Raw genomic sequence first — 23640 nt, forward strand, 5'->3', positions numbered from 1 at the left:
CAGCAAAAAAAGATCGTTGATATGGGGAAACAAGAAAAATTTTCGGAATGTAAAATTTGAAAGGGTAAATGTGATTTTTGTCAAAATTTTCTTGACAGTAAAACTCCTTCTTCTTTCCCATATCGCCAAACTCCGACCACCAATTTCGGCGACCATTACCCGACTACCACCATCATTTATCTCCTCTCTTTCTCTTTCCTCCCTCTTTCTCCTAGTCCCACCCTTTTTTTCTAGAGATACATTACAAGTACTTAGAAGATCATTTATTGAATGACATGCTGACTCACTTTCAATACAAGATAAAGTTTTTTCAAAATTTGACTACGATCTGGACCGTTCTTTTACCCGAATGAGTCAGCATGTCATCTTTAAGTAAGAAATTCTAAATAACTGTAACATTTCTCTTTTCTCTATTTGTTCCCTTTAGCCGGAACGTCAGACACTGGTTCAGGAGAAAATTCTTCTAAACAAGTCGACCTTCCGGCAGAAGAGGCCTTTTCCTTCGCCGGAACAGATAGAATGGGTGGGAGACTGGGAGTAGTAGAAAGAGATGTAGGAGAGGCAATTGTAGAAGAGAAAGAAGAAGAAACGTCTCCTTTGCCGGAACAATTAGAGAAAGGAAACAGTAGATAGAGATGGAGGGGGGAAGGAAAATAGTATTAAAAAAAAATGTAAAAATATTAAAGATCCCCGAAAACAAAAGTTTGTCCGTAGTTGTACAAAAAAAATTGATAGTAGGAATTTGAGGGACAAGAATTGTCCAAAATTTTGTACCGCGAAACTGAACCACACAAAGTAGTCCTCTAGAAATTTCCTAAATGCTTTGAAAGGGAGAAATCCCAATTCTCAAATATCAAGTGAAGAAGACACCTCTCATCAAAAAAAAAAAGTGAAGAAGACACGCGTAGGTAGGTCACTTTGGGTGAAGGGGTCGAAAGCGTTTTGTAGATAGTGAAAGATGAAGAGAAAGAGATAATGATGCGCACATGACGCAGTTCATTAGTGTTTTAGCAAAGTTGGACTCCCCATTATCTCCCTTATTAATTTGAACCAAAAAACTGCAATCCCTTCACCTACTACTTCCCACTTTCCGAAAACAAAAACACCTTCACCAACATTTAGGTTCTCTTTCTTCATTCTCTCTCTCTCTCTACATTTCTCTCTACTAGACTGTAAAAATAGCTATGAAGCTTAGTTTTGTCATATGGGTATTAGCAATATTTGCATTTGGAGGGGTAAATTGTGGATCAAAACCAAATGCACCAAGTCCAGGACATGATTGTTCAACAATAATATTTAGTATGGCTGATTGTTTAAGTTTTGTTAGTGATGGAAGTAAACTAACAAAACCAGAAGGTGGGTGTTGTAGTGGGTTGAAAACTGTGTTGAAAACTGATGCTGAATGTCTTTGTGAGACATTTAAAAACAGTGGTCAATTGGGTATTCCTTTGAATATCACTAAAGCTTTAACCCTTCCTTCTGCTTGTGGTGTCAGTACTCCTCCTATCACTAAATGTGGACGTGAGTTCATCTCTCTCTCTCCTTTCTCTGTCTTCTCATCCTATTTATGATTTGGGGATTTTGTCTTGAGTCATGGCAGAGAACAAGAAAAACTAGACAGAAATTCTATGCGGCTTGCCCTGATTCACGGTTCAATGAATAAGAATCATGGAAGCACGAAACACGGCAAGCCACATAAGATTTCTTGCTCCCAGTGTTTTTTTGTTGCCATAGTCTGTTTAGTTTTTCTTGTTCCGTAGCATTTTTCGTCTGTCTTTCTTCTTTCATCCCATTTGTTCTTGATTTTTTTTTTTTTGCAGTTTCTCCTTCAGGTGGTGCATCTCCTGGTATGAAAACTTTAACTTTTTTGGTTTATATTCCTGCATTCTTTTTAAAATTAGTTGTTTTTTAATCTTTTTATATTCTGTTTTTTCGGAGTTTTAGGGAAGAGAGTGATAGTTTCTTTTCTAATTTTGATGGAGAATAGTTCTTAGGTCATTTAGTTTTAAGTAACTTCATGCATCATAAAAGGATTTAAATTTGAAACCCAAATCTCTGTTTTTCAAAATTTTGTAGCTTTAAATAGTTTCTTTTTTTTGTTGAAATAGTAGCTTTAAATAGTTCTTAGGCTATTCGAAAATATTTTGACCAAGTCAGAGTTTTTACTTTGTTTAATCTAACTGTTAATATTGTTTGCTGATAGTACCATCAATTCCTTGTAACCATCTCCTGTTTGATGGTAGTTTGGGGCTTAGATCCCACAAATGCCAAGTGTACAAAGGATTTTAACAAAATCCTTAACTGGCTGAGCCTCTTACGTAGAGTGGTCTAGTTCGTAGTCAAACTTTGTCTTGTAGTGAAAATGAGTCAGCATGTCAAGGATATTGTAAATCTTTCGTTCCCATTTTCTTCTTTCGTTCCCATTTTCTCCGAAAAAGTTGAAAAAAAATCATTCATTTGTCAAGTAGTGCACCAATCACAAGAATTTTGACCTCTGTGTGAGATCAAATTAAGTTGGGATTAGGAGATATTTTTGTTTCTTAAGTTATACCTTTTGAATGAAAAGATATGAAGCTCACTTTGTTCGGGTGACAACATGTATGATGTATGTCTCTCCATTGGAGAGATCAAAGTTCTGATCTTACTTTTTCCTGGAAAATGAAAAGATTGGTCATTTGATGTAGGTTGACTTTTAGAAGTTAAGTAGAAGCTTATTTCTAACTCAAGTTGTATTTGGATGAAACAAGTTTACAATCTTTGCATAAGAGAACCCACCCACAAGTATGATGCTTGTTCTTAATTATACCATTTGTTGGTTAAATTTTTTAGCAAAATTTGTTAAGTATCATTCAATTTCAAGATGATGTTGCGAACCTTGGTCTGTTAATCTGTTTTATTCCCACTTACAAGGAGTTTCTTTCCGGCCCACATGTAGTGGGCGCCTATTAATTTTCTTACCGTGGTCCTGTAAACGACCAAGATTAAAGTTCGGCTCCAGAACCCTGACTCTCAGCCAGGTCCTGGTGACTGCTGAGCATATTATTAAGTGTAGGCCTGACACTGCCCATATTAGTTTGTGGCGTCTAAATTCAACCAATCAACAATGGTGGAGATAACCTTATATGCTTATTCTTGATCATGAGATTCCCCTTTATCAGCTTCCGAGATGGACCGCTTTCTTGTTTTTATGGTTTGGTAGTGGCTTTCATCGTGAAGCTAGCGAAAGCAAATGTGGCATCTTTCCTTGAAATTTGTTTACACTTGAAATAAACCGTTTAGTGGAAATCTTAACTACTAAAGACTGCATAATTTAGTGGATAAACTAGTTTTCACATAACCAAGTTCATTCCTGAACTTCGACACTTTGTTTTTCCATGTTATGGCGGAATGAGATTTTAATCTTCTTATATTATACTTCATAGCATGTAATTGGCAATACCATATTTTTATTGAACTATTGTTGATTGCCGTTCCTTTTTTCTTCCGTGCTTTTTGTCTTCGATGACGATCACATAAACTGTTGTTGAATGGTTCTTCATTTGGTCATGGAACCTATTCTCGTTGTAATGCTTTACGTTCTAGTTTCAAATTTTCAACCATCTATTGGGGTATTAAACATGTTCCGTTTTGTGTTGATTGCAGCCCAATCTCCGTCAGCTACATCTCCAGCATCATCGAAACCAGTATCAGCAGCACCAACACCTGCACCTCAATCAGGTAACAGCGTATCTCAAATATCAGCACCTGCTCCATCTCCATCTAATGGATCACCCGCTTCTTCCATGTCATTTGCTGCTCTCTTCGTTAGTCTGGTTGCTGCCGCGTGGTGCTCCTACAACTAATATGTCCATCTACATTATACCATTTAGTTTTAAATATATTCAGGGTTTGGGGATGAATTTGATTATTATCACTGTTTTATTTTGAGTTATATTGGGCACATCAGAGACATTTTCGTGGTCGGTGTTGCCTATATATGTATGGTTTGAATAGAGTTTCATCGTTTGGTTAATTTGATTTAGTTGAGCCTAATAGTTTGTTTTTGCCGAGCAAGTAGCATCAGAGATGAATCATTAATTATAGACAAGATTACAAGAACAAAGATGAGTCCTATATTTTTCCCAAGTGGAGTAGCGAAGTAATCTCCTCGAGTTGGTTTCTAAGGCTCCAAAATTGGGTATATTTTCTTGGGGAAAAAAATAAAACAGATTCTTTAAGTAAGATGGTGGTTTGGGGCAAAATAGAACATGTTTGAAGGTGTGGCCAAAATAAAATAACCAAATGGCATCTTTAAGCCAAAATAATTGGGCTAATTTGATATTAACAACCAGATATTTAGTGATATGTATTACGCTCCCAAAATGAAAATTGTACAGACGTTAACTCCCATTTGACTTATTTCTGCTAATCAACGGTCATTAAATAATTAGGAGTGTTGACACTCAATCATGGCTTTCTCCACAACCATAGCAACCCATTATTCAATGTTGTTTTGTACTATTTATTAGGGGCACCCACCAGCATCAACTCGACCCAACAACTCAGCCCACAACCCAACTCGGTCAAACAACCTACTCGGCCATTCCTAGATCTAACCGAATGCATGAAGATAGTTTGGTTATGATTTTATGTAGATTTGGTTATGATTTTATGTAAACCCTACTTGTATATCTATATATACTAACTTCATTTGTAAACAAGATACACAGTGAATACAATATCAATTCAAAGTTATCTCTCCCACTCGATTTCTCTTTGGTTACTTGATTAGTTTCGTTGCATTTATCAAGAGACAACTCGTCTCTTCACATGGTAACAGAGCTTTCTTGATTTTTTTTTCGAAACAATGTCAACTACCGAGGATACCACCACTGCTTCCGCTTCTCCCATCACCCAAGTTTTCGATGTCCACCATTCGGACTCACCCACAACTGTGTTAATTCAACCACCCCTCACCGGAGATAACTATGCCTCCTGGTCTCGTGGTATGACAAAAGCTCTCCGAGCCAAGGACAAACTTGGTTTCGTTGATGGTACCATTGTCAAACCAACCTCTCCCGCGGATTTACATTCATGGGAACGCTGCAACGATCTCGTTGCTAGTTGGATTCTCAACTCTGTATCTCCTGATATTCAATCATCAATTCTATATGATGAAACTGCTGCAGAGACATGGAAAAACCTCCATGATCGTTTTTTTCAAACAAATGCTCCTAAAGTTTTTCAACTAAAGAGAGCCATTTCTTGTTTGAAACAAGACGGATTAGATGTCTCCACTTATTTCACTCAATTGAAATCGCTCCAGGATGAGCTTCAGTCACTCACGACTGTTGAACCTTGTATTTGTAACCATGGAAAATCTTTGATTGACAGGTTGAATCAGGATCGAGCTATGGAATTCCTACAGGGACTCCATGATCGATTCTCTGCCATTCGTAGTCAGATTCTCCTCATGGATCCATTTCCTTCTACTTTACGTATTCACTCGCTCATCAAACAGGAGGAGGTTCAACAGAATATTGTCAACAAAAGTTCTAATGGTGTCGAGGCAGCCACTCTAGCCGTCGGTCAAGCCCAACGACCTGACCGTAATGAATCTCAACGACCAAAGCGACAACGTCCCTATTGTGACTACTGTCACATGCATGGACACGTCCAAAGTCAATGTTTTCAGCTGCATGGTTATCCACAAAATCGATCAGGCCCACAGACACGTCAACGAGGGCGCCCACATCAATCTGCCTTGGCTGCTTCGGTCTCCTCTGACCCAGTACCTTATGGAGCCCAACCAGGGGTGCCTTCAGCAACATCCTTAACCAGAGAGCAATACCAGGGGCTTATTTCCTTGCTGGACCAGAACCGCACCTCTACAGGCACCACCAGCAATGCTGACCAGCAATCTGAGCCGACTATCAACTTGACTGGTATGTTTTTTAACTCTCACTCTTGGGTCGTCGACTCCGGAGCGGCCAAGCACATATGTTCCACACTATCACACTTCACTTCTTATGTTCCCGCTCCTCCTGACTATTTCGTCAGACTTCCCGATGGAACACGGATCCGTGTTCTCCACATCGGTTCAATATTTTTTTCCGAATCTTTTAAACTTCATAAAGTTTTACACGTACCGGATTTTAAAATCAATTTAATCTCCGTTTCAGAAATCACAACTTCATTATTATGTACCGTCCTTTTTGATTCTACTTCGTGTGTCTTTCAGGACCGAGCGACGGCATCAACGATTGGACTTGGTGATCGATCGGAAGGACTCTATTTTCTTCGCACGGACCCTAGGATTTACTCGTCTTTTTTTCCAAGTAGTAACAATAATGTTAGTTTAAATATTTGGCATTGGCGATTGGGTCATCCGTCAATTTCCCGTTTTAAATATTTAATTTCTAATGTTCCTTGTATGAAGTCTATTTCATTTCATAATAAACCGTGCGATATTTGTCCTTTGTCTAAATCTAAGCGTTTGCCTTTTCCTACTAGTACTTCAATCTCTTCTCGACCCTTTCAACTCGTTCACGCCGACTTATGGGGACCCTTTTCGGTTATTTCCAATTCAGGTTGTCGTTATTTTTTGACTATGGTTGACGATTTCTCTAGGTGTACTTGGGTTTTTCTACTCCCTAATAAGTCTGACACAACGAAATTTGTTACTAATTTTACCACATTTGTTTCCAATCAATTTAATACAACTATTACAAAATTCAAGACCGGGGATGGTTCTATTTTAATTCCTAAGATACAAACTTTTCGTTCCGATAATGGTTCGGAATTTATGAACAATGAATTACAAAATTGGTTCACCACACATGGGATATCTCATCAAACCAGTTGCACCTACACCCCTCAACAAAATGGGGTCGTAGAACGTAAACATCGACACATCTTGGAGGTGGCACGTTCTTTACGTCTCCAAGCACATCTCCCCCTTTCTTTTTGGGGAGAATGTATCCTTACCGCGGTATACTTAATTAATAAACTTCCAACTCCCGTTTTACATGGAAAATCTCCACATGAAATGTTGCTCGGTACTTCTCCCAATCTAAATAACCTTCGGGTATTTGGTTGTTTGTGTTATTTTCGTCATCCGATTGTCAAAACAAAATTGGATCCCCGTGCTTCTCCGGGTATGTTCGTTGGTTATCCCAATGGCCAAAAAGGATTTCGCATATATGATTTTTCAACACGAAAAATTATCACATCTCGTGATGTTTTATTTCACGAAGATCGGTTTCCTATGGCGTCGATTTCTCCTCCCACTAGACGACCATTTCTATCAATTATTGATGATGGTTCTTTCAATCTCACATCACCCTCTCACGGTACTGTTCAATCTCAACCAATCCTACCGTCTGACGCTGCAGGCACCTCCACATCTGATGCTGAAGGCACCTCCACATCTGATGCTGGGGGCACCTCCGCGTCAATTTCCCCTCACCACGTTGACAGGCTTCCTGATCAGCCTGAAGGCACCGCTGCCTCCACTTCTTCGGGCACCCACCAGGCAATTTCGCCTGACCCAACAGTACCACCTGCTCGTCCTCAACGCTTGAGGCGCCCTCCACCACACTTAACAGATTATATTTGTCAGTCTTCGTCTCCCTCCAATGTCACCTATCCAATGGCTAATTATATATCTCTTAATGATCTCTCTGACTCTCACAAAGTCTTCCTCACATCAGTTCTCTCCACTGATGAACCATCTTCATATTCTCAAGCCGTAAAATCTCCGGATTGGCGTAATGCTATGACAAAAGAAATTTCAGCTTTAGAGTCGAATAAAACTTGGTCTGTTGTCGATTTGCCTCCTGGCAAACATCCCATTGGTTGTAAATGGGTTTATAAAATCAAGTATCGTCCTGACGGTTCGATAGAACGATATAAAGCTCGTCTCGTAGCCAAGGGCTACACCCAAATAGAAGGACTAGATTACCACGATACTTTTGCTCCTGTAGCAAAATTGGTCACAGTTCGTATTCTTCTCTCTATCTCAGCAATAAAAGGTTGGTCGCTTCACCAACTTGACGTTAATAATGCTTTTCTTCAAGGGGATCTCAATGAAGAAGTCTTTATGAAACTTCCACCTGGATTTTCCAAACAGGGGGAGTCAAAAGTTTGCCGTCTTCATAAATCATTATACGGCCTTAAACAAGCTTCTCGTCAATGGTTCTCGAAGTTTTCTTCTACACTTTTAGACAGGGGCTTCACTCAATCACTTTGTGATTACTCTCTCTTTTCCTATACATCATCATCCACTTCACTCTTTGTCCTTGTCTATGTGGATGACATTATTATAACAGGTAATAATGATTCTGCCATTACCTCTTTAAAGTCCTTTCTTGACAAAACTTTCTCTCTCAAAGACCTTGGACATCTTAAATATTTTCTTGGCATTGAAGTCTCCCGTTCTTCAAAAGGTATATTTCTATGTCAAAGAAAATATGTCCTTGATATTCTGACTGATTCAGGGCTTACTGCCTCCCGACCTTCTTCTTTTCCGATGGAACAAAAACTTCGTTTAAGTCCTTCGGACGGTGAACCACTTCCTGATCCTTCAGTTTATCGCCGGTTAATTGGACGTCTACTATATCTCACTGTCACTCGGCCGGACATTTGTTATGCAGTTAATAATCTTAGTCAATTTCTTCAACACCCGACTAACATTCATTTAGATGCTGCACATCGTATTCTTCGTTATCTCAAGAGTTCTATTAACCATGGAATATTTCTATCGGCTTCTAGTTCTCTCCATGTCACCGGCTATTGTGACTCGGACTGGGCCGGCTGTCCCACGACTCGGCGCTCGACCACTGGTTATTTTACTATGCTTGGCTCGAGTCCCTTATCGTGGAAATCAAAGAAACAACCTACGGTTGCAAAATCTTCGGCCGAAGCCGAATACAGAGCTCTCGCTAACCTCACTTGCGAACTTCAATGGATTAAGTCTCTCCTCAAAGATTTCAACATCGATCATTCTCTTCCAATGTCAGTCTATTGTGACAATCGCGCAGCACTTCACATTGCCGACAACCCGGTTTTTCACGAACGCACCAAACACATTGAAATTGACTGTCATTTTGTTCGTGAGAAGATTAAAGACAACACAATTGCTCCTCGGTTTACAACAACAGCTGATCAGCTTGCAGACATTTTTACAAAACCACTAGGTGGTGACGCTTTTCAAAGGACGATTGGCAAGTTGGGACTTATTTCCATTTCATCTCCAACTTGAGGGGGAGTATTAGGGGCACCCACCAGCATCAACTCGACCCAACAACTCAGCCCACAACCCAACTCGGTCAAACAACCTACTCGGCCATTCCTAGATCTAACCGAATGCATGAAGATAGTTTGGTTATGATTTTATGTAGATTTGGTTATGATTTTATGTAAACCCTACTTGTATATCTATATATACTAACCTCATTTGTAAACAAGATACACAGTGAATACAATATCAATTCAAAGTTATCTCTCCCACTCGATTTCTCTTTGGTTACTTGATTAGTTTCGTTGCATTTATCAAGAGACAACTCGTCTCTTCACACTATTTAATCATGGTTCCATTTAGCAATGAAAACTTTCAAATTTGAAGTATTGACATCTCAAACACTTTCTGTCTGAATTTTTTGAAATACTTGACACCATCACTTTTCAAATGTCATCCCAAATACCCTTTGTGCATGTCCAGTAAAGAAAAGATAACACATGTTATCAAAGATAACACACCCCTATAAATATCTAATTTAGAGGAGGACCGCCGACCGAAAATATAAGAGATAACACACCCCTATTAGTGCAAAATGCGCACTTAAAATGCCTGAAGGTAATCAAGCAAGACACCTCCTATCATTTTCTTAATCAACAACAGTCTGGCAAACTTAGTCAACAATAGGTATGTAGTCTAGTACAAGGAGTTTTCTTTTCCTAAACTAAAATCCACTTAAAGAGATTGAAAAAAAAAAGTTACTGCACTATCAGAATTACAATTAAGCAAACCCTAGGTCTAAACTCAGGCAAATTCTTTGTCTTAATTCAAGAGTTTGACAATACAAATGACCCGATAACACCCCACTTCAACACTTTTAAGTGCTCAATTCCGGTTCAAAGATATAATACTTGCACAAATAAAATAGAACACAATAATCACGCTTTCATTAAAAACCAGATAACAAAGGCGGTACAAACCTGAATCTATCTACTATATTATTTAACTATATAGACAGGCTCATCACTAGGTCCCCACATCAAATAACTATCATTTGTACTCTAAGATCATGTTGTTCTCAGGAGCCAGACCAACACATGCCCTCATTATGTTCTCCAGCATTGCCCTCTGCTTGGAGAGTGCATTCACTACTGGTGTACCTGGTGGAACCTGCAACAACATTCACATTGATTTGGTGATCTCAAAGTAGACATTCAAATTAATGGCTTATCAAGAGATTCAACTAAAACCCTTGCTACTAAAAATTGACCATAAGGTGTTGGAAGCTTACAAGTGGGGCCTTGGTAAGGTAGCTGAGGATGGTAGCCACTGGATGGAAAGAATGAAACTTATCCTGCAAAAACATAAAGTCAGACATACGAAACGAGTGATAAAGGGAAATTAATCTTGGGATAGGCCTGCCCTTCCCTTAGCACTCCCCTTAGACCTCAACCCGGCACGACGGGTAACCCAGCCCGTGGAGTCCGGGCTGTTCAAACCCGGCACGACGGGTAGGCCCAGCCCGAGTGTCTTCGGGGCTTGGGCGTTCAAACCAAACACGGTGGAGTCCGGGCTGTTCAAACACGGCACGACGGGTAGGCCCAGTCCGAGTGCCTTCAGGGCTCGAGTTGGGCGTTCAAACCAAGCACGGTGGAGTCCGGACTGTTCAAACCCCGTAAGACAAGTAGGCCCAGTCCGAGTGCCTTCAGGGCTTGGGTCGGACGTTCAAACCAAGCACCCACGGTGGAGTCTGGGGTGTTCAAACCAAGCATGACAAGTAGGCCCAATCTTAGTGCCTTCGGAATGGGCTGTCTGATGGAAGGGCCTGGACTATGGCAAATTTCGGGAGCTCCCATAATCAAAATGTAGAGGGACACATCCTACTACCTCAGCCTCAGATTTGAGTTGAATACGGGTGGTGAGCTCAGCAAGTAGGACCAAGTCCAAGATGATAGGAGCAGCTAAAAGGGAATCTTCACATGTGTTGTGCATAACAATAGTACTCTTTCCACCCATAAATATCTCTGAGGTGTATTCATCCATTGCCCTCTTGCTGTCTCCAACATATGGCACATACTGCACCACATTAAAACACCAAGTTAGGTCAAAATTGAAAACTACACTTTTGGGATAATATGAAATTTTTAGTAATTGACATTATTTATACCTTGATCACAATGACATGGTCAGGATGCTCCCCTGGCTCATAGAGGATACCGTTGCTTGAGACCATGTCGTCAACGACGTTACTCTTTGAGATCTCTTTGGATCTGAAAGTTTGGGGTGCGCTAAGGTTCATTCCGTCATTGTTTCCCAAATGGTTGTAGCTCACAATCGATGTTGGCTGCTCAAAACAAACTCGTATCAAACACTAATAGATAGAATTTTAACACTTATTGACCTACTAAAAGATTCAAAGATTCAAGATTCTATAACTATATGGATACTTTATTATTTAGGGAAGTTTTAGAAGCACCCCCTGAAAATGTTATTGGCCCCTTTACTCAGTCTTCTTCCAAATTTTGCTTGGAGGGAAGCGCCAATAATAGAGAGTGCCTTTAAAACTACCCATTTTATTAATATAAAAACAGGGGTAATCTTAACCGTTTTATGATTTTATTTAAGATAAAACCAAATTTTGGAGAGAGACAAAGAAGTTGAGGTACTACTTGCCTTGATACCAGCCCCCACAAGGAAATCAACCAAGACAGATTTCATCTTGGTTTGACCACTCTTGAAGTCATCTCCTCCAATCAAGCTATTGTGCTTGATGGCCAAATCAATCAGTCCTAAAAACAAAACCCAAAACCATCAGACCCATTACATAGAGAGTGCCTCTAAAGGCTAGTCGTCCTCGCCTTCACCGATCACGCAGTCCGAAGGCACTCTTCAGACTGGCCTAAGTCTGTGTTGTTCAAGCCCAGTACGGACCTAGTCCCAGACCAGACCAGACCAGACCCAGTCCGAGAGATAATATGATGGTAGTAGGATCTAGAGAGAGAGATATTAACCTGGAACAAAGGTGTTCTGAGGGCTTCCATTAATGAAAGGAATATTTTCATAAATACAAGCCAAAGCATACAAAGTTGAAGGAGAAATCTCAGATTCATTCCTCTCCAAAGAAGCCAAAAGGTTTTCAGTTGTATCATTCAACCCAACAATAACATTGCTGTATCTCTCTGTATTGGCAGTCCAGAGAACCACAACTTTGTCCACCTTGTTTGCCTCCTTAAACTCCCTGTGTTATACTCCAAAAATATGATTATTAATTAAACCCTAATTAAGATTGGTTAACTACTTAGTTATAGGATTAAATTATTATAGTACCTCATGTGTTTAATAATTTCTTGAACTTGTTCTTTCTTGGTTCCTTTGATAATATTGTTAGCACGAGATCCTTGATTTGCAGCAATGAAATCAGGATCATAAATTCCAGGAAGAGGAACAAGTGATTCCATGTATGGTCTCAATTGTTTCTGCAAATCTATGTCAAAAACCTTGGCCCTTGCCATGGCATCTGCCAAGTTCATGTCACTTATGTCCCATCCTCCCAACACAATATCATCAGGATTCACCTAAACGTCATTAACATATAAATAAGTACCATTTTTTGAGAAAGAAAAGTAAATGAGAATTAAGGGTGTCTTGTGTGACAGACAATTAGGTCGACCAAACATAATACGCTCAAAACCCACAAGCCGAAGTGTGAAATATAATTGTGACACTTGGCACTCCCGGTGAGGCTCGGACTGACCTGTCCCAAGTTCGATCCGGACAGGGGAAGTCCAAGGGCCTAGAACGGGCCTAAATACACTCTCTTCAAGCCCAGGCCTAAGTCCGGCCGGTTCACCGGACAAACTTGAGGGCCTACGACGGGCTAAGAATATGATCGTGACACTTGGCACTCCCTGTGAGGCTCGGACTGAGCTGTCCTAAGTTCGATCCAGACGGGGGCCATCCAAGGGTCTAGAACTGGCCTAAATCCGCTCTGTTTAAGGGCCTGAGTCCGTTCTGTTCAAACCCAACAAACTTGCAAGGCTACAGGGCTAAGTTTGTTTTGATCAAGCCGAACATAGACTAGGGCTGGGAACATAGACTAGGCCCAGCCCGTCAACGAGCGAAGAGGGAAGTAGGGCAAGAGTAGTTTTTTTTTTTTTTGGAGGGCACCTATGGACGCTCTCGATAATTAATTAGGGCAAATTACCATGGGAAGTAAGCTCTTAAATGGAGCATAAATTTCTTCCCCATTAAAGGACCCAACTCTAATGGTTGAAGCTTGAGTAAGAGACCCAAAATAATTGGCTTGTTGAACTTTGTCTTTGGTAGCCCAAGAGATTCCTCTGTCAAAATCACACACATCCTTATTAGGGAATATTAAATTAAAAGAAAAGATCCTCATAAAATTCCAAATAATAATAAAATAAATTAAAAGTACCAACAATAATTAAAAAATATAAAAGACAAAAATAGAAAAGAAAGGATGATGAAAAATCTCACTCCCGGTTAGCAATCAAACCACCAGTGAGAGTGGAGCCATTATTTCCTCCCCATCCCACAAGCATAACCCTACCAAGATTAACCAAAATAATGTCAACATTAACAAAAAAAAGATACCTAAAAATTATCTTAATTAGTAAACCAAGGGAAAAACAGTTAAGGGTAAGAAAAATATAAAGAAAAAGAGGAGAAAAAAAATTAAGGTTATGAAGAAAAAAAAATTACCCAAGTTTAGGAACATTAGTGTCTGTATTGAACTCATATTTGACAGTTTTTGGTTTAACAGTCCATTGATAAGCACCATTCTTGTTTTCATGAACAAGTTGAGTAGTTTCATAGTTGTAAACAGAGTGAATGCTATTTTCTGTGTACTTGACATTTGGACTTTCAACTTTGAAACTTTCAATAAACATTTTCACCCAAATTGATCTTAGCAACTCTCAAAGAAGGAGTGATGTTCTAGAGCAGTCTCTCTCCCTCTAGAGTAGTTCCTTTTTCTCTCTCTCTCTCTCTCTAGGATTCTAGGATGTGGTTATGAGGTGATATCTCCAATGTGGACTAGAGTTGTAGTCTATTTATAATTATAAAATTCAGAAAAGGTGAAGACAGGTGGCGAGAGATAAGTGAGAAATGGTCCAGTGTTTTTTGTTTGGGAATGAATAACCGATTTGTGTGGAATCTGCCGTTGAGTTAAACCACTACCATGGAAAACCTAGCGGTTTCAATAATGATGATGATGTTAAAACCACAGCCACATGGTCATACGTGCGACTGACACAGTCAAACTTATTGGACATCTGTGTGGACAACTAAGGTGATTTTTACACGTGCTCATGTCTACTGTCTGAGGTGCCTTTTGGCACGTCAAGATTGTACATGTTGGCAAGATGGTTAAAGAGTTGTTACATGGGGGCACTTTGGGCCGGTGCTTGTAGCCCCTCCCTTGTTACATTGGTGTTATGGTAAGTGGAATCAAGCATTACATTTGTTATAAGTACAAGTGATAGGTTAATAAAGATATCATTTGATCAAGATGACAATGCGTTTGATTTGTCAGATATGACAAATGGCGAAGTAGATCATCAAGTCCGGTCGTTTTATGGATTGTAATGTTTAGACTGTGGGAAAGCGAATCAGGTATATCTTTAACTCGAAGTGGTTAATTATTGAGACTCTGAGAACTAGTATTAGACGTCTGAGATTTTGCTTAGAATACTAAAAAATTCCATGACCTAGCGCTTCTAAGATCAACCTCTGACATATTATGTTTACAATTTGATTAATTAAAAAAAAAACTTATTTCTTAAGACACACGCTAGGAAATAGACAAAGGAATGTTAGTTTTACACTCTTGGCTGTGGGGGCATATGCTCCGAAGGTCCCAAGGTGGCATCGACACTAGTTGCAGTACAACTAATTTATTTAAACATATAATTATATAAAAAAAAAGACGATCACTAAGAAAATATTGACAAAAAAAAAACGAATAATTCATACAATTTAATTACATCAAAATTGAAAGAGTTGATTTACTTCATTTTTCATCTATTATTTTTATAGTTTCACAATTTGTTGAAAAGACCATCTACAAAAAAAAAACTGTTATACAACTCTAGTGAGTCTGTTATTTTTTTTTTCGAGAATTCAACTACGATATACGTTAGTCGAACAACGCATTGATGCATCATGAAGATGTAATAAACACGATAACCGCCTGATTAAAACCAAGAATGAAAGAGGCCTAAAGTCCAACAACAAAGAGGCTTACAGCCCGACAAATTATTACATTATTTATAGCCTAAATTACATAGGATAAATCTTGATTGCAAACTGCTTCCACCGAAACTCGATCCCACTACCTCATGGGCTTGAGAGGGGTGTCCAACACTGCACCAAAAGCTGGTGGACCGTAAGTTTGTTGTATCAATAGAGATATTCAAATATTAAGTACTCTTTTTTTTGTTATTTTGTTTGGCGTTATTCTTTTATTTAGTATTGATAAAACAAATCAATTTGTTCCACACTTTTTTTTGTTGAAATTGTTGAACACTTTTCTTAATGTTATATTTATTAAATTTTAAATTGAGTGTGAATAGTTAAAAACAAAAGTTTGATTGGCGCTCATAAAATTCCCATAGGGGTGAAACTAAAGACCGGGAAGACCAGTGAAAATCGAATCAGACAGGACCACAAAAATACGAACCAAAAAAGCGTTGTCTATAATGGTCGATCTTTTTTGATTGAATTGGTCTTTAGGTCTGGTTCTGTCCTTTTTCTGACAAGCCCTTGGGCTTCGAACCGGAGCGGATTAAATGTTATATTTTATCCGTTTTCTTAAAAAAAAAATAATGATAAAATATTAATGGATAACTAAGTATTATATCTTATAATGAAATTACTTTTGTTCTCATTCTTGTGTCGATACACTATCAAGTGAAAGAAAATTAGCGAAATTGTTGTCATTGTTGGATTATATTCATTTCACCTCTTGCGCAAAATATTAGTTTTAATATATATTTTGGTTCTCATTCTTGCGCAAAATATTAGCTTTAATATATATTTTGGTTGTTAATAGTATTTGGTTAAATAGAGTTTAAATTAAGTTTAAATCGAAAAACCAGACCGAAAAACCGATTTTTAAATGGGTGGTCTATTTGATTATGTACGCCTTTTTCGATCGACTTTTTTACATATAAAAACTTACTCATCATAATAGATACCAGTTCAAATATGTTAAAAAATCGATCCGTTCGAACTGATTTCATCCGTAAGTGAGAAGGAGTAATAAGTACGTGCGAAGTTTTGAAGGTGCTTCTCGTAAGTGCTAGAAGGGCCCCCTTCTCTCACAAACTCCTCAAATTTGTCTTGGAGGGGTGTAACTCTTTTAAAACTTGCCCAAGTTTCCCTAAATACATTATGGTTTTTTATGATTGTTAAGACCATAACCCTCTTCATCCAAAAAAAAAAAGACCATGTAACCCAGTTTTTGGCGGGCATAAATAGTGGAACCACTTGAGGACTGTTGAAAGAAAGTACTAGGGGGTGGTGGTAGGCAATATCTCTTTTGGCCTGGAGTATTTTGGAGTGTTAAGAAGAAGGACCTGGAAGAAATAAATACTCGTATTAAATGAAGGAAGAGGAGTAAATGCCAGGTATTTGTGTCAGTAACGGCCTTTCCCATTCTCAACACCTGTCCATACTTCCGTTGTCTTATACATGAAATTTGTCTTTCTCCACAACTTAATGCACCCTCTCTTTCCTAACCCACCTTTATATACTGTTGGAACTTGGAACCGTTTTTTTTTTTTTTTTTTTAAACAAGTGGTATCATTGTATTATTTATGAAACTTGAAACGATACAACACTGAACAGTGGGGTACAGATACGAAGAAACAACTATTACATTTATAATTTAGTCCATTCTCTTCATTCTGTGTCTTCGACAGTTGACATCCTTCTCCGCAATAGTAAGTGGAAAGGATTGGTACTCCAAAGACGATAATAAAGGACCATAACCAACGAAACTGAACCATCTCCCCATAAAATGGCCAGATTGAGACCCGGTTGGTGGAACGTGACTCCCATTCCTGCAAGTAGCCACTAACTAACAGTCTAACCCATGACCTCCACTTCACAACCAAATTCAGTTCAGAGCACACCCGAAGAAACAAGTGGAAAAAGAAATTCAGAGCTTCAAAGAAGCCTTGCGATTTCTTAAAGGCGGAATCAACAGATTCCAGGATTACCCCCCAGTATTCTCTCGATAGAGAAGTCATGTCCCACCACAAACCGAAGGGATTGCGATCGAACATCTGGTACGTAGGGCCGCTGAAGAAATCTGAGTCAAAAGACTCAACAAAGACAGCAAAATAATGCAGACAAGCTGCAAAAGGTGGAAGGTGAGGCAGAGAAGCATATCTGGTGAGAATTGAGGTCAAAGCTGAGGCTACTAAAGCAGTGCTTGCCGAAATAGGAGGAACCCAAAACATTTCCAGGGAGCTAGTTTGAAATTTTCTTGTCTGGTTCGAAAGGTCGACCGGAACTAGTGCTAACCAAATTAAACACCCCATGCGATTTCAAACGAGTGGGTCTAGTCTTGCAAGTATTTAAAGGTCGGCCCAACAGGAGTAAGAACATAGACATCTTGTACTCTCCTGGGTCAAAAGGAGTGCCCATGAGGTAAGAAATTTGAGCCCAACAAAATAAAATGTAAACAGCCCCTGAGATAAGATGGTGAGCCCAGTGAAGTAGAGACCATGTTAGGCCCATGTGGAAGGCCAACTCATGTGCGTGAGTGTACTTTAAATCAACACTTGTGAAGTAATGTGTTAAATGAAAGACAGGTGTTGCTTTCTTGAAAATAGAGCTTGCCATGCACCAAACTTCCAAAAGATGACCGGCAAGAGTTGGTGGTTTTCCGATCAACAATTCCGGCGAGATGATATGCGAGAAAAAAGAACCGGTCTGATTTGTGTGAGATCTAGAACAACCCCCTGGATCGAAAGGCCAATCAACATATCGTGAAAACCAAACTCATAGAAGTGGAGGAGTTACCTCATGGTTGATGGTGTAGAACAAAGAAAAAATGGTCTGCTTCTTATCCATATTAAGGGATAGATCTGAGTAGGAATCAAAACTTGTGAGAGGTGGTTTCTAAAAGTGAACATTGGCGGTTTAGCTGGCATTGGCGGTTTAAGGCAATTTCCAAATTGAAGGCGTTGGCGGTTTAACAATTGGTGGCGGTTTGGTGCAGCCAATTAATGAGGCGGTTTGTAATTCAATTTGAGTTTCTAAATTGGATTCACAAAGTCGGCTTATATTATTATATAAATAGGGGGTCTTGGGTCCAATCTAAACACACACAACAACAAACACAAGCAACAACAACTCTTCTTTAGAGAGAGCTAAAGAGAGAGAGAGCAAGTGAGAGAGAAATTTTTGTTCATAGTTTTGAGCGGTGTTTAATTTCTCGGTCGTCGAAGATTTAGTATAGAAGGTTAATTTCTATACGGTACCATCTTGGGACGAACTTGCGGGTTGTGTTAGTCGTCTTCATCTATCCTTCAATAAAGATTTCTTGTTCGCCCGAGGACGTAGGCTATAAAGCCGAACCTCGTTAATTCTGTTCGCATATTTAGATTTGGCTTAGCTTTTCGATAATTTTCATAATCGGATCAATTTCTAGGATAGGTTCGATAGCTTCCGCGACTTTTAGTTCTAACAAAACTAGAGAAGCATGAAATAGAATTTAGAGGAAACCCCATGAACCCCTTCAAACACATAAACTATTAGGCTTACACTTAAAGGAAACAAAGAGAACTGAAATTTGAAACTTGCTATTAAGGATATAGAAGCTTAAAGACCATGCTACTATAGGAGATCATAAAGCAAAAACCAACCAAAACAAATAGCAACAAAAGATCACAAAAAACTAGAAGAGAGATGAGAATGTAAGAGGAAGAAAGAAAAACTCAATCTTATACAGAGAACTAAAAACCACTAGAGGAAAGATAGACAAGCAGAGAAGAGAGAAAGATCTACAAAAAACAAACCTAAGAGATCTAACAACCTATGATGGTAGACTGAAAACAAGTGAAAGTAACAAACATGAGAAGCCATTTTTGGGCATGACCAGCCACTGCTCTCGACTTAACAGAGCTCGATGATGCTGGAAGTTATCGGAAAGTAAAGCAAGCAAGTTACTTTCAATCGAGTACTTGGAACCGTTTCACTATGAAAAAATACCTCCTATAGATATCTATTTGGGTCTCTTGAATATCTATTTGGATCTATCGAGTTTTTTAGTCCAAACTAATATTCTAAAAAATTTAGGGTTATATCTTGCAAAAAAAAATAAATATAGATTTTAATCTTTTAATTGATTTCCTATAATTATGTCATTTTCGTTTAGTAAATCATTTTCTATCTTTTTATAAATATCTCACAACCTTTTAGGGTTTGTTATTCGTTAAGTCCTTTTAGCTAGATCTTTTTTGTTCCGGACTTTCAAAGATCTCAAAATCTTTTAATGTCCCGCGACATTAAAGTCGTTGACAATTAAGTTCGGAAATTTTTTTAAAAAACTTTGGATATCCTAAACTTTTTGTCGGAATCAAAGTTATCTTATTTTAAATCTAACCCGTCCAAACTAACGGTTAAGATAACAACAAACATTATATTATTTTAAGAGCTAAATTTTAAATACTATTAGTTGTTTACTTTTCTTTTTCATCTTCTCTTTATCTCACCAAACACCATCATTCTCTTTCACGTACTCACGCGTTATTTCTTTTTCTCCCTGTCTCTCTCTTTATATGAATCTCATTTAAATACGAAAAGATAGAAAAATGAAAATTTAAGTAGAAAGAAAGAAATGGGGACCAAGTGCGGGTACACATCCCACACCCTCTACCCCATGGGCTTGACAATAGTTTTTAGGTACACCGAAGTATGAATTTCAAAGATCCACCTAAACAGGTGGATCTTTGATTTTGACTAATTTATGAGTAAATTTGTCTCGAAAAGTCCCTGGGCCAGATCTTTGATTAAAAGTTCTTAATTTTTAATAAAAAATGAATAACGCGTTCTTAAAAAAAAGATCTGAATCAATAACACGAAACTTTAAAGTTCTTAAATAAAGGTCTGAACCAATAACACGAAACTTTGAAGCTCTTAATAAAAGGTCGAAACCAATAACACTAAACTTCAAAGGTCTTAGAAACTTTTAGGTTTATTCTAATTAGTTCTAACTCATCTTCTTTCTCTAAAAGAAAATTACATTTTATCTCTCCAACCACAATTTTAGTTCATCTTCTTTATTCATCTCTTCTCCAACAATATTTATTTTAGATTTCAAGATTCGATTTTTGGTTATTTTCTCTCATGGAAGCAACAACATTCATCTTCAAACTAAAACAACCAAACCATGTTCACCAATGATTTCGATTTAACAAAAAAAACCAACTCAAAAAAACATTGATTTCAGTTTTTCCATGTTTAAAGATGAAACAACCCTATTTGAAGATGAACAAGGATGTTTTAGTCTTGTTCATTATTGTCTTATGGTTTTGATCATTTTCGTTTTCTTTTGGTCATTTTTTGGTTTTTAGTAGATTTAGTTTTTAATAGATTTGGTTTTTAATAGATTTCATTTTTGTAGCTTCAAATATGTTTTTCTTAGTTTTACATCTAGTTTTTAATGGATTTCCAAAAAAATCAGAAAAAAAGTACAACTATTGTTCGTGCAGTAGTCATTATTTTTATAAACTAAATCGTATCCTAGTGAGAGCAATATGTATTTTGTTGTTCTAGAAGATATATTTCTTTCAGCCAAATGTTGTTGTTTGCTTTTGTAACAAATACAATTTCAAATTTCAAATTTTCAAATTCGTTAAACAAAACACATTATGTAAGAAGCAAAACACATTTTTCTCCAGTAAACTATAAATCTTGAAAACAAATTTAACGAAGCATATTTTATTATTGTTCTTGCCTCATCCAGTCTGCCTCATACAAAACATATTTTGTATCTACCAAAAAGCAGTTAAATCGAGCTTTAACATTAAATGTCTTTACAAAATAGAAGTTTTTTTTTTATAAAGTTACATCAAATGTATATAGAAAATTAGCTCCTTGATAACCAAAGGTGTATTCTTCGACTTTTTTTGGCTTTTGCTCTTCGGCCAAGTTCATCCTCTTCCTAGGTACCTAAACCCTTTTAGGATATTATTTTGGACTAAAAGCTCATGGCCTTATAAATATTACATTTTAGTATAAATATGCCCCGACGACCATATTGTATAATGGGTAACACACACCACTTCTTGCTTACAACAAAATCATATTTTCAACATCCAAAAGATATTATGCTGAACCATCACCAATTTTGTCGCTACCAAAATCAATATTGCCACAAACAGATAATGATTTTTTCATTAGTTAATTACTTCTTTGATGACCAAATTTCATTTGTATTTGCTTACAAAATTACATATTTTCGAAACAAATACATTTTGCGATGAACAAAACTAACTTATCACGGGCCGTAACAACAAATTGACGTTATAAAATATATTTTTCTCCAACATTCAAATCAATCGTGTGATAAAGACATGCACCGATTTTGAAATTGCTCACATTCATTTGCGTACAAAACACATTTTACGATGAACAGAACCAACTTATGACATACCATAACGACGAATTGGCGTTACGAAATGTATGATTCTCCAAATTCAAATTAAGTGTTTGCTAAAGACATGGATCCATTTTGAATTTTGAAATTGTAATCCAAACAAAACACATTTTGCGATGAACAAAACACATTTTGTAACGCCAAATGAAGATGATGAAGGTAGGAGAGAGAATAAGAGATTGTGTAAAAAGATATTTATGGGGATTAAGAGTGAAAAGTGATTTTCGAAATCTTTATATAAAAGGTTAGTTTGGGTATTAAAATGAACGGAGTAATCTAGGGATTTGTGTTTTACGGATTTCACTAAAAGGACTAGATTTCTTTTTCTTTTTCGTTTTTGGATTAAATTCCAATATTAATATTAAGGTGGATTATCGTAGTCGATTTTTTAAAAAATATTAAGGTGGATTGATTTTGGTATTAGGGGTCCATTTTTGGACCCTCATCCCAAAAATTACATCTCTTTTATTTTTTTTTGGATGTTTACCGCATGAACATTACAAAGACATTTATAGATTAATAAGATCTGATAAGCACGATAACTGCCGATTAATACCATCTTCATTAATACCATATGGTTGAGAACGTTACCAAATTTTCAAACTACAATGTTTAAGTCAATCAATCCAATTATTCTGTTTTTTAAGTAAGTTCTTTTTTTGATATTTTCTTGAACTGAAAATATATCAATTCAAAATTTTAGCCAACTATCTAAATTTTCTATCGTGGTTTTCAGTGCGACAATGTGTTTTGTCAGTTTACTTTTGACAACACTACATAAGTTTATGATAATGTGTGAAGTTATTGGTAGAACGGTATGGTCGATCCAATTTCTTGAACGGTATGTGTGTTCTAAATGCGGCCTCTACAATTCTTAAAGGCGTCTTCCTCAAAGAAAATTAAATTGAGGGTCTGCGAGTGAAGAAAGCCCCTCAACAATTATATGGGCTGCCTTTAAAACTTCCCTTTTATATCCTACCAATTTGGAGTACGTTGAAGAACTTTCTCCTACTTTGATGTGTTGTCAACTTGTCATCTACATTTTCCACATTTGTTTTATTTTTCTGTCCATATAATATAAAGATCACGTGATTACCAAGGCACTTTTTTGTTAAAAGGATTACCAAGGCCTCTTTATAGCCTCTCATAAAAAAAAAAGGCCTCTTTATAGAGCCTCATTCCAGTAAATTAGTTAGCATGTGCAATGTTGCAGACAGATCTACCATTTAAATGTTAGTACAGGAAAGGGAAGATTCATGCAGGGATCTAGACTACTATATATAGTAATTTAACTATTTTAGTAATATCATTGTGTAAAACACATGTTTTGTTTTTTTTTTTTTGTTGAACTACATGTTTTGTTGTTTTCACAAATCGTTTTCAACCATCTAGGACAACTCCTTAACAAAAAAAAACCCACCTAGGACAACTCTTCTTTTTTTTTTTGATGAAAGCCATCTAGGACAACTTCATACAAATAATTACACGTTGGCACTCCACTTTGTCACTTTTGAGTTTTCAATTATTGGACATGAGAACCAAAATCACCATGTTAGAATAGCTTTCCTACGAGCACAACCATATCGATAAAGAAAGACACCACTATTTACTATTTGTGACTTGATTAGTTATGCTGAACAAAGTAAAATTTTGAATTTAGAGATTTATGAACAAATATTTTCAAATAATTTGATTTGTAAGAGGTCCAAAATATGTCTAAACATACGATAAC

General features: G+C 37.4%; 2 protein-coding genes across 4 annotated transcripts; one reads left to right on the forward strand and one right to left on the reverse strand.

Annotated features, from left to right (window-relative positions):
- Window positions 1-586: 586 nt before the first annotated feature.
- LOC147537759 (non-specific lipid transfer protein GPI-anchored 11-like) lies at window positions 587-4032 on the forward strand. Its single transcript, XM_086642080.1, has 3 exons — window positions 587-1521; window positions 1821-1847; window positions 3643-4032. The coding sequence occupies exons 1-3, from the start codon at window positions 1185-1187 to the stop codon at window positions 3840-3842; spliced, it is 564 nt and encodes a 187-aa protein (XP_086498206.1). The 5' UTR covers window positions 587-1184; the 3' UTR covers window positions 3843-4032.
- Window positions 4033-10144: 6112 nt separating this feature from the next.
- LOC147537760 (inositol-3-phosphate synthase 1) lies at window positions 10145-14428 on the reverse strand. 3 transcript variants are annotated; one of them, XR_015224949.1, is made up of 10 exons: window positions 13940-14267; window positions 13715-13783; window positions 13422-13557; window positions 12545-12792; window positions 12229-12455; window positions 11891-12006; window positions 11385-11561; window positions 11014-11293; window positions 10509-10920; window positions 10145-10387 (listed from the first exon to the last, which is right to left on the reverse strand). XR_015224949.1 is itself a non-coding variant. In XM_086639297.1 (10 exons), the coding sequence occupies exons 1-10, from the start codon at window positions 14125-14127 to the stop codon at window positions 10268-10270; spliced, it is 1533 nt and encodes a 510-aa protein (XP_086495423.1). In that variant the 5' UTR covers window positions 14128-14428; the 3' UTR covers window positions 10145-10267. The 3 variants fall into 3 exon arrangements, 2 of the variants coding, with proteins under 2 accessions (XP_086495423.1, XP_086495424.1); XM_086639297.1 differs by having other exon boundaries at window positions 10509-10571; window positions 11105-11293; window positions 13940-14428; XM_086639298.1 differs by having other exon boundaries at window positions 10509-10640; window positions 11105-11293.
- Between the last annotated feature and the right edge of the window lie 9212 nt (window positions 14429-23640).

This window comes from Eschscholzia californica, unplaced genomic scaffold, assembly GCF_041429995.1.
Source record: "Eschscholzia californica isolate CP2 unplaced genomic scaffold, dmEscCali1.0.p SCAF_5, whole genome shotgun sequence".
NCBI lineage: Eukaryota > Viridiplantae > Streptophyta > Magnoliopsida > Ranunculales > Papaveraceae > Eschscholzia > Eschscholzia californica.